This window comes from Xyrauchen texanus, chromosome 2, assembly GCF_025860055.1.
Source record: "Xyrauchen texanus isolate HMW12.3.18 chromosome 2, RBS_HiC_50CHRs, whole genome shotgun sequence".
Lineage (NCBI taxonomy): Eukaryota > Metazoa > Chordata > Actinopteri > Cypriniformes > Catostomidae > Xyrauchen > Xyrauchen texanus.
In genome coordinates this window covers 16,119,659-16,132,028 of record NC_068277.1, presented here as the reverse complement: position 1 = coordinate 16,132,028, position 12,370 = coordinate 16,119,659, and the positions used below count along the sequence as shown (strand labels likewise).

General features: G+C 37.6%; 1 protein-coding gene across 4 annotated transcripts in view; it reads right to left on the bottom strand.

Annotated features, from left to right (window-relative positions):
* mctp2b (multiple C2 domains, transmembrane 2b) overlaps positions 1-12,370 on the bottom strand; it is a 35,732-nt gene that overhangs the window by 11,151 nt on the left and 12,211 nt on the right. Inside the window, exons 3-10 of one of the 4 annotated variants that reach the window (XM_052149736.1) lie at positions 11,737-12,271; positions 10,261-10,323; positions 8,177-8,297; positions 3,123-3,265; positions 2,473-2,549; positions 2,283-2,394; positions 2,135-2,167; positions 569-736 (exon numbers count right to left, since the gene is read on the bottom strand). In XM_052149736.1, coding sequence (XP_052005696.1) covers positions 569-736; positions 2,135-2,167; positions 2,283-2,394; positions 2,473-2,549; positions 3,123-3,265; positions 8,177-8,297; positions 10,261-10,323; positions 11,737-12,186 — 1,167 coding nt within the window. In that variant the 5' untranslated portion in view covers positions 12,187-12,271. Of the gene's footprint in view, positions 1-568; positions 737-2,134; positions 2,168-2,282; positions 2,395-2,472; positions 2,550-3,122; positions 3,266-8,176; positions 8,298-10,260; positions 10,324-10,951; positions 11,015-11,736; positions 12,272-12,370 lie in introns of those variants that run through there. The other 3 variants (XM_052149751.1, XM_052149742.1, XM_052149747.1) reach the window with 3 other exon arrangements.

Sequence of the window (12,370 nt, the reverse complement as noted above, 5' to 3'; positions counted from 1 at the left end):
TCGTTACTCAATTTTTCACCATTAAAATGCATCATTAGTGGTGTTTGCTAAGGCAATCATCACTATTACTATTGCTCAGCCTTGGGGTTGGGATTTAAATTAATCCTGTATACAACCCTCACTGTTTGAACTATTAATAATAGTTCAAATTGTGTTGCTTGTTGAAAAGAGGTGTTCTATTACTTTTGTAAGGAATCAGACTAAAAATATATTTCAACTTGCAGATGATAAAGTGGGTGAAAAAATAGTTTAATCTTACATTGAAGGAGGATCCTGAATACTATATAGGGATTAGAATATCTTGACTTGGGGGGTGGACTCTTTTGACTTGGGCCAGTATGCAACTCTAGAAAAAACACCTAGACCAGAACATCCTACCAACCACCTGGCAACACCCTAGAAATGTGGCCATGACTTTTGCATGGGCAAGTATCATTCACATTTTCTTTAGAAAATGTACAAAATTTACATCTAGAATGAAGTGAATTCCAAACCAGGTCAGTTGTTAGTTACTACATTGCTAAAGACTTGAACAAATCATACTGATGGTCCTCAGAAAGTACTGCACCTTGCTTTTATATTTCTGATCACCAAGTCTGAAGCGAACAAACACGTCTCCCTGTCCGTCCACTGGTAAATCCCGCCCCTCAACCAGGGTGATGGTGAAGACACCAGTCCACAGCTGACTTTTCTTCAGAGACTCTGCAAGACGTCTGTTATGCTCTGTTGTACTTCCCTGAGAAACAATAAAGAACATCAACATGCAATATCAAGGATAGACAGTCTTGACACTATATTTAATGAAAAAAAAAAAAAAGTGAATTTTCTTCATTCTCTTATTTACATTAATGCACACTGTGCTGTATAGCAATGGAAAAAATGTAATCTGTATTTTGTAATCCAACTACAAAAACAAGAATTTAAATTAGATTACATTATTGGTACATTACGTAAATTGGCACCTCATAATATACACAATGCAATAATCCAAAAGTAATCAGATTATATTACCTTTAGTGTAATATAAAATATTACGTTAAATATACATACAGTATATTCACTCACTTAGTACTTTATTAGGAACACCTGTGCACCTACTTATTTATGTGATTATCCAATCAGCCAATCATTTGGCAGCAGTGCAATGAATAAAATCATATAGATATGGTCAGGAGCTTTAGTTATTGTTCATATCAACACATCAAAAAATCTATCTCAGTGATTTCGACAGTGCCGTGATTGTTGGTGCTGGATGGGTTGGTTTGAATATTTCTGTAACTGCTGATCTCCTGGGATTTTCTGGCACAACAGTCTCAAGAGTTTACACAGAATGGTCCAAAAAAAAAAAAACACTTCCAGATGAAAGAGGTCAACGAAGAATGGCCAGACTGGTACGAGCTGTCAGAAAGGCTACGGTAGCTCAGATAACCACTCTGTACAAATTTTAATGAGCAGAATAACATCTCAGAATGCCCAACATGTCGAACCTTGTGGCAGGCGGGCTACAACAGCAGAAGACCATGTCAGGTTCCACTTCTGTCAGCCAAGAACAGAAAGCGGAGTCTGCAGTGGGCCTACCATCTGTGTACCTCAGCAGAAATCCAGATTCATCAGACCATGCTAGGTTTTCCAGTTGTTAACTGTCCAGTTTTGGTGAGCCTGTGCCTTCTGCAGCCTCAGGTTTCTGTTTTTGGCTGACATAAATGGAAACCAACATGGTCTTCTACTGTTGTAGCCCATTTGCCTCAAGGTTTGACATGTTGTGCATTCTGAGATTCTATTCTGCACACTACACTTGTACAGAGTGGTAATCCAAGTTACCGTAGCCTTTCCATCATCTTCAACCAGACTGGCCATTCTCTGTTGACCTCTCTCATTAATGTCAGCAGTACTGCAATGTCTGGATGTTTTTTGTTTCTGGCACTTCACTTCACCTTTAAAATACAGATTGTGCCCAGATGAACACAAACAGGAAAACAGAAGCAGTCGGTCTCCTTGTTTATGGATTAGTCTGCACTTCATTTATTACAGGAAGTACTTTGATAAATTTGTGAGTGAGCTCTGACATAACTACACAAGAATGAACAAATAATTGGTAAGAGATTAGATGTATAATTGATCTAATCCTTCTCACCGTAAAGCTTTTTCTTTTCTTCTGCAGCAACCTCTTCTCAATGGTAACATAAAATGAAAACATACAGTAAGCAGCATGACATTTATTTAGTAGAGTTAGTATTTGTTAGCTTGCCACAGAAAGTCATTAATTTCTTCAACTTTCTCACATGTTTTTTGTTTATGCCATCTCTCACAGATAAACAGATATCAATTACAATGACACCCATATCATCCTCTAAGCTGTTGGGGTCATCAAGTGGTAGTACCATCTCACTGCTCCTATAGAATAGAAATAATAAAAGCATCAGAAACTGCACTCTTGATTTGATAGAACACAACGATTTCAAATTGACCTACTTTTCAAGTTCTAGTTTACCGAGGACAATTCCGCAGGACCCCATGAAGTCATCCGTTGTCAGATCTCGATCGTAAACCTGAATGAATGGACATGATTGTTTATGTATCAACATCTAGATTAATCATTAGAAGTATTGCATCATATATCATACACTGACCAGCAACAACATTAAATCCACCTGCCTAATATTGTGCAGGTCCCCCTCGTGCTGCCAAAACAGCACCAACACGCATCATGCATTCTGAGATGAAATTCTTCTCACCACAATTGTACAGAGTGGTTATCGGAGTTACCGTAGACTCCGTCAGTTTGAACCAGTCTGGCCATTCTCTGTTGACCTCTCTCATCAACATGGCATTTCCTTCTGCAGAACAGCCACTCACTGGATGTTTGTTTTTGGCACCATTCAGAGTAAATTCTAGAGACTGTTGTTTGTGAAAATCCCAAGAGGTCAGCAGTTACAGAAATACTCAAACCAGCCTGACTGGTCAAAGCTATTCTGAGATGCGGGTTGGCGCCATTTTGGTGGCACGAGGGGGACCCACACAATATTAGGCAGGTGGTTTTAATGTTGTGGCTGGTATAAAGGGTATCACATCACATGTGAAATCTAATACATACAGTATCTAAACTATAAAAAAAATTGTACCTTGATGAAGAGTTTCTGGTCAAGGTTGCGGATTGGGAAAGAGAAGGACTCATTCCATGTAGGGTTGAGATTCTTATAAACCACTTTGCTTTTATATAAAGTCTTCCCATCCAGTTTGAATTTCACATATGGATCACTTGTGCCTAGGGAGATAATGGTTTCTTTAAAGAAATACTTCACATTCAATACAAGTAAATATCTATTGTCAGCATTAGTGGAAAAAATTTTGATTACGACAGAAATGTATTTAAACTCATCCATACACTTACAATTGAAGTAAACATTGCCATGCACTTTGACTGTTTAAAAGCAGAAATGTGAAGCCCTTGCATTAACTCTTTCTTAATTAAAACAATGTGCATTATTTCAGCAGTTGTCTAAATTAAGTCATCTTCTTTATATTATACATGCATTTTTTATGAGCTAATATTATTTGAAAGACTAAACTGAATATATCAACTTTTAGAAATTCGCTTGAAACATTTAAAATGAGAGTAAATTTGTGGTAATCAACATTATACAACAAAATGATAATCGAATGATCTGAACCCAACATTTCTTTTTAATTTAACACCTGCAAATATTTCTGAGCTTCAGTATAGTATAGTCCATGCAGGCATAAATGTGCAAAATAAAGAAATATTCAGATTTGAGATGATTTGAAAATAAAGTACAGTGGACAAAACTGATAGCCCCTTAAGTGAACTCTGAAAACCCTTTATTTAGATGCAAAAGATGTGCTGTAGAGTCAGTCAGTTTAGTCATGTTTGTGGGTTTATCCCTGATGCGGATGTGGTTGGTATTTCAGTGCAGCACCAATGCATGGTGGCAAACCAGCACGCTTCCTGAAAGCGCTTTTATATAAAAAAAAAAAATTAAAAAAAAACTGTTTATATTGGTTTTAACAGATTATGGATTCAAATAAAGGGACTTCAATTAAGATGTATTATTGGGAATATTGGGCCTTACTCATGAAACATGAGCAGAACGAATTTCAGTGTAAATCATTGATGCATCAATTAAATTGTTTTAAGTAAAGAATGTTTTTATACATAAAACATTTTTTAAATGGCTTAGATTTGAAAACTAACCCCATTGCACCAGTAGAGTGCAGCATTTAGTTTTAATTCAAGTCAGAGCAAGTCCTGTCCTCAATTGTTTCCTCATTTGACCATTTGTCAAACAAATATTAAAATGCCACTATAATATTTGAATGATCAACAATAAAACGCGTGTGTGCAAACACTGTCTGTATTACACAAATGTTTAAATGTAAAACCACAAGATGCTTTATTACGTAGAAGACACGCCTATGAAAACAAGCAATAAACAAATGAAAGAGATCTGTAACAGTAACCTCATTCAGTATTTATAACTGTTTCTATTTCTTTTTAAAATCTAAAAACACAAAGATCATTTGACATCAGAGCATGTGGAAGGATTAATTTGAACCAGCTTCCAAACAGGCCAACAATGTGACTGTAGCAGGCCACAAATCATGAAGTACAGTAACAGCAAAATGCTCAGACTCATCAGCAGAAAAAGAGGATGTTCAATGGACAACGTAGCAATGATGCAATACAGACAAAATAAACAGAAAAAACTTTGGACAATTACATTTACCAATGCACAACCTAGTTCCCATCTGCTTATTTCCTGTCTGTCTATTTTAACATGTCTTAAATTAGTCTCTCAAGATTTACGTAAAAGTAAATAGTGCACATTAGAGGATCTAGGTGTGTTTTGCTCTTGTACAGGTGTGGCCACAGACAGGTTTGAATGTGCTGGGAGGAATGTTGGCAAAAGTATGAAAACAATGCACACATTCTGCTGTTACTGCAGTGTTAACTAACACAAGAGTGATCATAGAGTGATAAAGTTAATTTATAGGATAGAAACTCTGGCTTAAGATTGATTTTACAAAAATGTTGTAATTTTATGAAGAAAATGTTTGATGCGTGCCTGTACTAAACTCACCGCAACAATGCTGGGAGGTTCCCAGTCATTTCTAGGGTGTTGATTTGCGGTTACTAAAGCCGGTACAACACCAGCAGACTCTGAATAACTTGATTTGGGTAGGGAGTGCCACACTTAGCAAGTGTTGTTGCTGATCTTGCTTTGGTCGGTGGGCCTGTCACACGCACCAATTAAGAACGGAGGATTCATATCAAATGACTGACTTAGACTTTTCTCAATGCTTAACTATCATGCCCCATTTTCGCAGCCAACCAACCTGAAGCTCGCCGAAATAAGAATAAGAGCACCGTGCAAACACAGACTAATGAACAATCAGTATTTCACGGCAGCGGATGCAGAAGAGGTAGAGGTGAAAGGTTTGGACGAGACCGAATTTAAGGGGTTGCAAACAATATGGCTTGGCAATTCTTGAGCGGTAATCTTAGGGTAAGAACGCACTCATAACCGTTACTTATTACTTGTGTAAACATTTATAAATCTATATTAATAGACAGTTATGTAAGGCACAATGGACAATCACCTTGGACGGGTTTATTTTGCAATAATGACTGGCTGTAAAGGAATATAAGGGAAAGGAGGTGAGAACCGGCTTGACAAAATAAATAATATTTGAATGAAAAACGTATACAAAAGACACAAACATCAAAACACGACGGTCAGCTGCCCGTAAACGATCTCTCTCTGTCGTACCACCACCGCAGTCGGCCTTTATCCCTCTCGGAGGCTTAATTAGCCTGATAAGGGACCGGACCGGGTGTGCAGAATCACCACCCAGCCCCGCCCTCCGCACAGTCACATTGGCTAACTAAACTTCTTACAAAACTACGTATGAAATAACGTAGTAAATATTAGACCTGCCTAATATGCAGTTGGTCATCTGCGTGCCACCAAAACCGCGCTGACCTGCAGAATCATGAACTCTACAAGACCCCTGAAGGTGTCCTGTGGTATCTGGCACCAAGATATTAGCAGCAGATTCTTCAATCCTGTAAATTGCGAGGTGGAACCGCTGTGGATCGAACTTGTTAATCTATCACATCCCATGATGAAGAGCTCAAGGTGTTGACCTGGCGAAACCAAGTGTGAGAGTGTTTACTGAGATTCACAGGGTTTACATTTACATTTATGCATTTGGCAGACGCTTTTATCCAGTTTATCCAGTCCCACAGGTTTACACAGTGGGATCAATGGAACAGGTGATATCTCAGAAGAGAAGCTTCACAAACTTATTTATGCAGACAGTGATGAGCGAGTGAATTGAGTGCAGGTGTGGTCAGTTAGAATAGAGTGATGAGGAGCAGAGCGCTGAGGGAGGTGTGACAATGACAAAGTTTTCACACACACACAAGTTCACTGGAAAAACCGCACGGGCATATCTGATTAATTCAGATAGCAACCTTTAGTTTCTTTCGATGTTCTGAAATCCTCAGGGGTAAAAAGTTCACTGCATACCCTCCAATATTTGAAAGAATGTAGAGGTGTACTGATATCCAGGTTCAGCGTGATAGGCCAGAGCTTCTATCACTCATGATAATGTATAGGGAATCGATGAAAAGTTTATATTTTTCCTGGCATGCATTTTCTTTGGGGTTTCTGAAGGTTGAAGCATCCAGGATACACACATCAAACTATTATTTTGAACAATACACTTCTAAAATACAAATACAACTCTACAACAAAGACAATTAAACCTTTGTACAGCGCTGCTCCTCTTGTAAACAATGACGCACTTCCTACCTCCTCCTTCAGGTGACGCGTGACCTTACCAACGAGCTTACGTAATCCCTCTCATGAGCGTACGTCACAGACATGTACGGAAGCGAACATTTGTAATTAAAACGTATTAAAAGTATTGTTTTCTTTCTAAAAAATAATAAATCGTTTGGGTTCAGAAGAACTTTATTTGTCGACTGGAGTCATGTGAATTATTTTGATGCACCATAAATATGCACTTTGGACAGTCAAAAAATTCACTTGCATTGTCTAAAAAAAATCCTAAAAAAACTTAAATTCTGTTTTAAAACTCGGATACATCTTGGATGGCCTGAGGATGAGTAAATTATCAGCAAAATTAGTGTCTTCACGTTTCCACTGACCCTGGAAGTGTGCACCTTGGCTTGGCGAATACTGAACATTCTAAACGTAATAGATCATTCTGCACAAATTAATGTTTATTTACAGTATGTAGATAATTAGGATGACTACTTAAGAAAAAAAACTTCAAGACTACCACCCCTGGAGTTCGTTAGTTCGAAGCCCTATGCAACCAAATTGGCCCGGTTGCTGGGGGGGTTAGAGTCACATGGGGTAACCTCCTCTTGGTCGCTATAATGTGATTTGCTCTCGGCGGGGCACATGGTGAGTTGTGCCTGGATGCCACGGTGGATGGCGTGAAGCATTGTTACGTGCCATGTTTCCGCAGTAACACTCTCAATGTGATAAGATGGGTTTGGCGGTCTTAGACACGGAGGCAACTGAGATTTGTCCTCTGCCACCCAGATTGAGTCACTACGCCACCACAAGGACTTAAGAGTGCATTGGGAATTGGGTATTCCAAATTGGGGAGACAATAATAAAATGTAATATAAATAAATCACTTTAAATATTTAATTAGCAAGGTCAATTCCAAGTACTTATATTTATGCAAAAAAACTATAAGGAAGTTACAATGGCGAGCGATTGTAGGTGACAATTTAGCACTTCACAAACGTAATGTACCTATAGAAAACGCTATAAAAAGTGAAGATCCATTTTTGTCTAGAAACAAAGGCCAGAACAATGATATGAACATGCTTTCCAGGATGTCAACCTACTAATGTCCTACTTATACAGAGTTGTCTGATTATACTGGTATATTGAGTAAGTATAACAGAGAAATATACACCCTTAACCATGACTCATCTGTGCTATAATCACATGTTTTGGCTGGGCTACAATAGCATCAGCTCAATATTTACCTTAGGAGTTTACATTGATAAATAAGCACCAATATAATGACTATTGATTGTAAATATAATTTTACGATGAGTGTAGATCTTCAGGGTGTGGTGCGTTTATATACAAACATTGACACCTACCACAGCGGTCTCTAATGACCAGTCCACGTCCCTCTTTTAGACATATAGTGAGCAGGTACATTTTCGGAGCTTCCCTCTGATTCTCACTCACTCCAGGTATCTCTGACCCCATATCCACAATCTGATAAAAAATATAATAATAATAATAATTAGGGAACATTTTTCTGCCTTCTTTCTCACAATACAATTCAGATGAGCTTTCGATTGTGCCATTTTAAGACTACATCTGAAAGAAGATGGTGTGAAATTTCAAGCAATGACAGTAGTGTGACATGCTATTCTTAATCTATTTCCAAAAACTTTTATTTATTATACATGAAAATTTTAGGACCTCATATTAACCAAAAGATCACATGAACACACATAGATTGTATATTGTAATATTTATACTATGCATTATAAATTCTGCACGTCTTTGTATTTATTGTAACTTTGTTCATCTTTAAGCAGATGGCAAATGCAACCAAGGTAAGTTCCAGTACCTCACATGTTACTGGTGAATAAAAAGAGATCTTTATTTAGACTATCTGAACTTTTACAAATTCATCGGTCACACCAAGCAGGACAATTTTAAAGGGATAGTTCACCCAAAAATGAAAATTCTCTCATCATTTACTCACCCTCATGATATCCCAGATGTGTATGACTTTCTTTCAATAGCAGAACATAAACAAATATTTTTAGAACAATATTTTAGATTTGTAGGTCCATGCAATTAAAGTAAATGGTGGTCAGAACTTTGAAGGTCCAAAGAAAACACAAAGGCAGCATAAAAGTAATCCATAAGACTCCAGTGGTTAAATCCATATCTTCAGAAGTGAGATTATAGGTGTGGGTGAGAAACAGATCAATATTTAAGTCAATTTTTGCTAGAAATTCTTCTCCCTGCCCAGTAAGTGGCGTATGCATGAAGAATGTGAATCACCAAAAACACAAGAAGAATCTGAAAGTGAAAGTGGAGAGAGACTGAGCAGGGAGGAGAATTTATTGTAAAAATGTACAAAAATATTTATCTGCTTCTCACCCACACCTAAAAAAAAAAAGCTTCTGAAGGTATGTATTTAACCCCTAGTCTTACGGATAACTTTTATGATGCCTTTATGCGCTTTTAGGAGTGTAAAAATGTTGGCACCCATTTGCTTGCATTTTAAGGACCTACAGAGCTTGAGATATTCTTCTAAAAATTATCATTTGTGTTCTGCAGAACAAAGTCAGTCATACACATCTGGAATGGCATGAGGTTGAGTAAATTAGAAATTTAAACACTTTTCATGCTGCAAAAAGGTGATAAAAATATGACACAAAAAAGTGGTGATGATATATAGGACCTGAAATATAAAATGTTGTGTATATATTCAGTGGGGTCTTAAAGTTCACTACTGAAAATGCTTCTTTTTTGCATTTCTACAAATGTACTGTACGTTTTCAGTGATAATTATACAATCAGTATAACAACTGCAGTGAAAAGTTTAATTTAAATCCAGCATGATTTAAAAATTTTGTAGTCTGTATAAAGGAGTTAACATGGTCAGTGAAGCATAATTTAAAAATGTTGTAATCTGTACAAAGGAGTTAACATGGTCAGTGACACAAATTTGCTAATTTGATTCGAGACATAAAATAGTGCACTATCTAAACTCTTGTTTATTTCCAGATTTAAATAAAATATATCTGATTTTCAATGTGGTTTTTGACTACCTACTGTATATCATTTTAAATATACATTTGTAACTGAAGGATGAATAAAATATTAATAAATATGTTATTACCCATCTACCATTGTACTTCATCAAATAGTACGGAGCACCATAAACCATGGAAGAAACTTTCTGTAAGTAACGAAAAATTTTGAAAATTCTGATCTCTGTTCGACAGTGGCATGTCCTGGAAGCAAACCTTGAGCCGTCAATGTCAGATAAGGCAAAAAATGCCATAGAGAACAAAGTGGTCCATTTCAGGGGCATTTGAAGTACTACATCACCTTCATGTGTCCTTCTAAACAGCCCATGATCACATTTAATAGTACACTTGAACGCACACACATCTACAGTATACACAAACACATTTAACGTGTTAAAACTTACATTATTATGCTCACTGTCATGTATGGCAGACGTTTTTGAACCATTTCTGTCGAAGTGCGGCTTCTGCAGTCCAAAAACAATCACAACAAAGATAAGCGTGAATTTATCATTTAGATATGATCAGAGAAGCCAGTAATTCACAAACAATGAGACTGGCACATTTTCTCATGTATCCACATTTTGTCACTTGCAACTGATATGGCCAATAAGCTTTGAACGGTTTATTACACTGGATGGCTGTACTTTGCCATTATTACTTTTAATTTTATGTTACATATTTCTAGAATAGCACTGAAGATCACTGGCCTTAATATCTTTATTAAAAAATTCCTTAGCTTCAGGAAAGAACAAAAAGCCACATGACTAATTACAAAGAACCTGAGGAATTTGACTTTCCACTGCTATGAAACCACAAAATACAAAAACAGCCCTGGTTTTACGTGACTATTCACCTAAGGTGTGGCTAAAAACTTAGTATACAGTTTAACACCCGTTAAGCCTTTAACTAATATAAGTGTTTGCTGTGTACTGTACTCTTTAGTGTAAAATCCTTTTAAGGATACATTTCTTTGACAATTAAAACGTAAGCGGAGAGGTATACAGCTTTCTCTTCTTTCCTGCAAACCCAAAGTTAATCTTCCAATGTGATAAAACTGTTTGAATCACTTTAAATTCTTAGTAGTTTACTCACCCCATAAAGTATATTCAAATATTCACGCACAGCATCCACAAGCAGTACACATTTGACACATCGTAAAATACTCTTCTAAAATAAAAGAGGAAGATCACCAAAGCTAAAGGAAGCAACCTAACATAACAGGTCCTCTAACAAAACTTCCACCTCCACCCAAGTGTGAAAGATCCATATTTGCTTGTTTATTTTTGTGTGATATTTACAGTACTGTACAGGTAGCCCAAGCAATCATTTGCAGTTTAAGCAAATGGAGGAGCACCAGCTTGCTCTAAACATGGACTACCTAATTCTATGGTTTTAGAAATGTCATGACAAGTTTCTGACAAGTTGCTCATGTTCAGAGGAACTGTATTACACAATAGGAGTGATGCTTTGCTATCTTCCCTGGAGGCAAGCAGGCGAAATAGAAGAAAAAAGTGCAAAAATGCAGGCACTATCTACCTAATTTGCATTGTTTGAGTCTAACTTCACATGAATTATTTATTTATTCACATTACAATGCATTAATGTTGAAACTAAGCATGCAGTTGTGACAAATGTGACATTTCTTTCAACTTATGAAATTAAGACATTTGACAACACACAAATGTAAGAATTCAACATAACGGAGGAACTACAATACCTTGCAATACCAAAAGAAAAAGAAATTCAATGCAATACAAAACAGGTTTGTGTAACGCAATCTTCAGAGAAAGTGGCCATAAAAACAACAGAACATATCACTTCCTCTTCAACGGCTTTGATGATTAACCCAACTAAAACCTCAACACAGCACACATTACCTCTGTCAAGCTCTCTGATGGTGGGTCCCTCATCTGCAGCACCTGCTCCGTCTCTTCTGTAGCCTCTGAGAAGTTCTGCTTCTCATACAGGCCATCTGTGACTGAGTCCTGCGACGGCCAACCTGTTGAATCCACCAGCATGGTCAGCGAATCAGCGAGCCCAGTACCGCCCCCTCTCTTAGTCAGTGACAGGTTGAGGGGGGTGGGTGGGCTGCTGTAGCAGGCAGAGGAAGGCCGGACATCAGCTTGCTGCTTGTTGGAGGGACTTTTGAGGGTGGATGTCCGAGTGCACTGCAGGACGTCCAATACAGAATCGCCCATTCGCTGGTCCAGCAAGCGCTCCTCCCTCACGTCTGGCTTGTTGGGGTTTTTGTCACTGCCCACCCTCGAGTATCGAAAGAGTTTGACTTTTTGTCGCAGGGTGCCAATCATCGATTTTTTGTCTTCCATGAGAAGTGCGTATGAGTGTGCGTTTAGGAGAATTTCAAAAGTCGCTCATAAAAGCCTCTCTCTAGAGCTGGCTTGTGGCCAAGGCCTGCAAGGACATTAAGACAGTAAATGAAATACAAAACTTTTGAACACAAAAATGGCAATGGTAAGATGAAAGCAGGCTAAAATCAGCTTAAGTCAACAA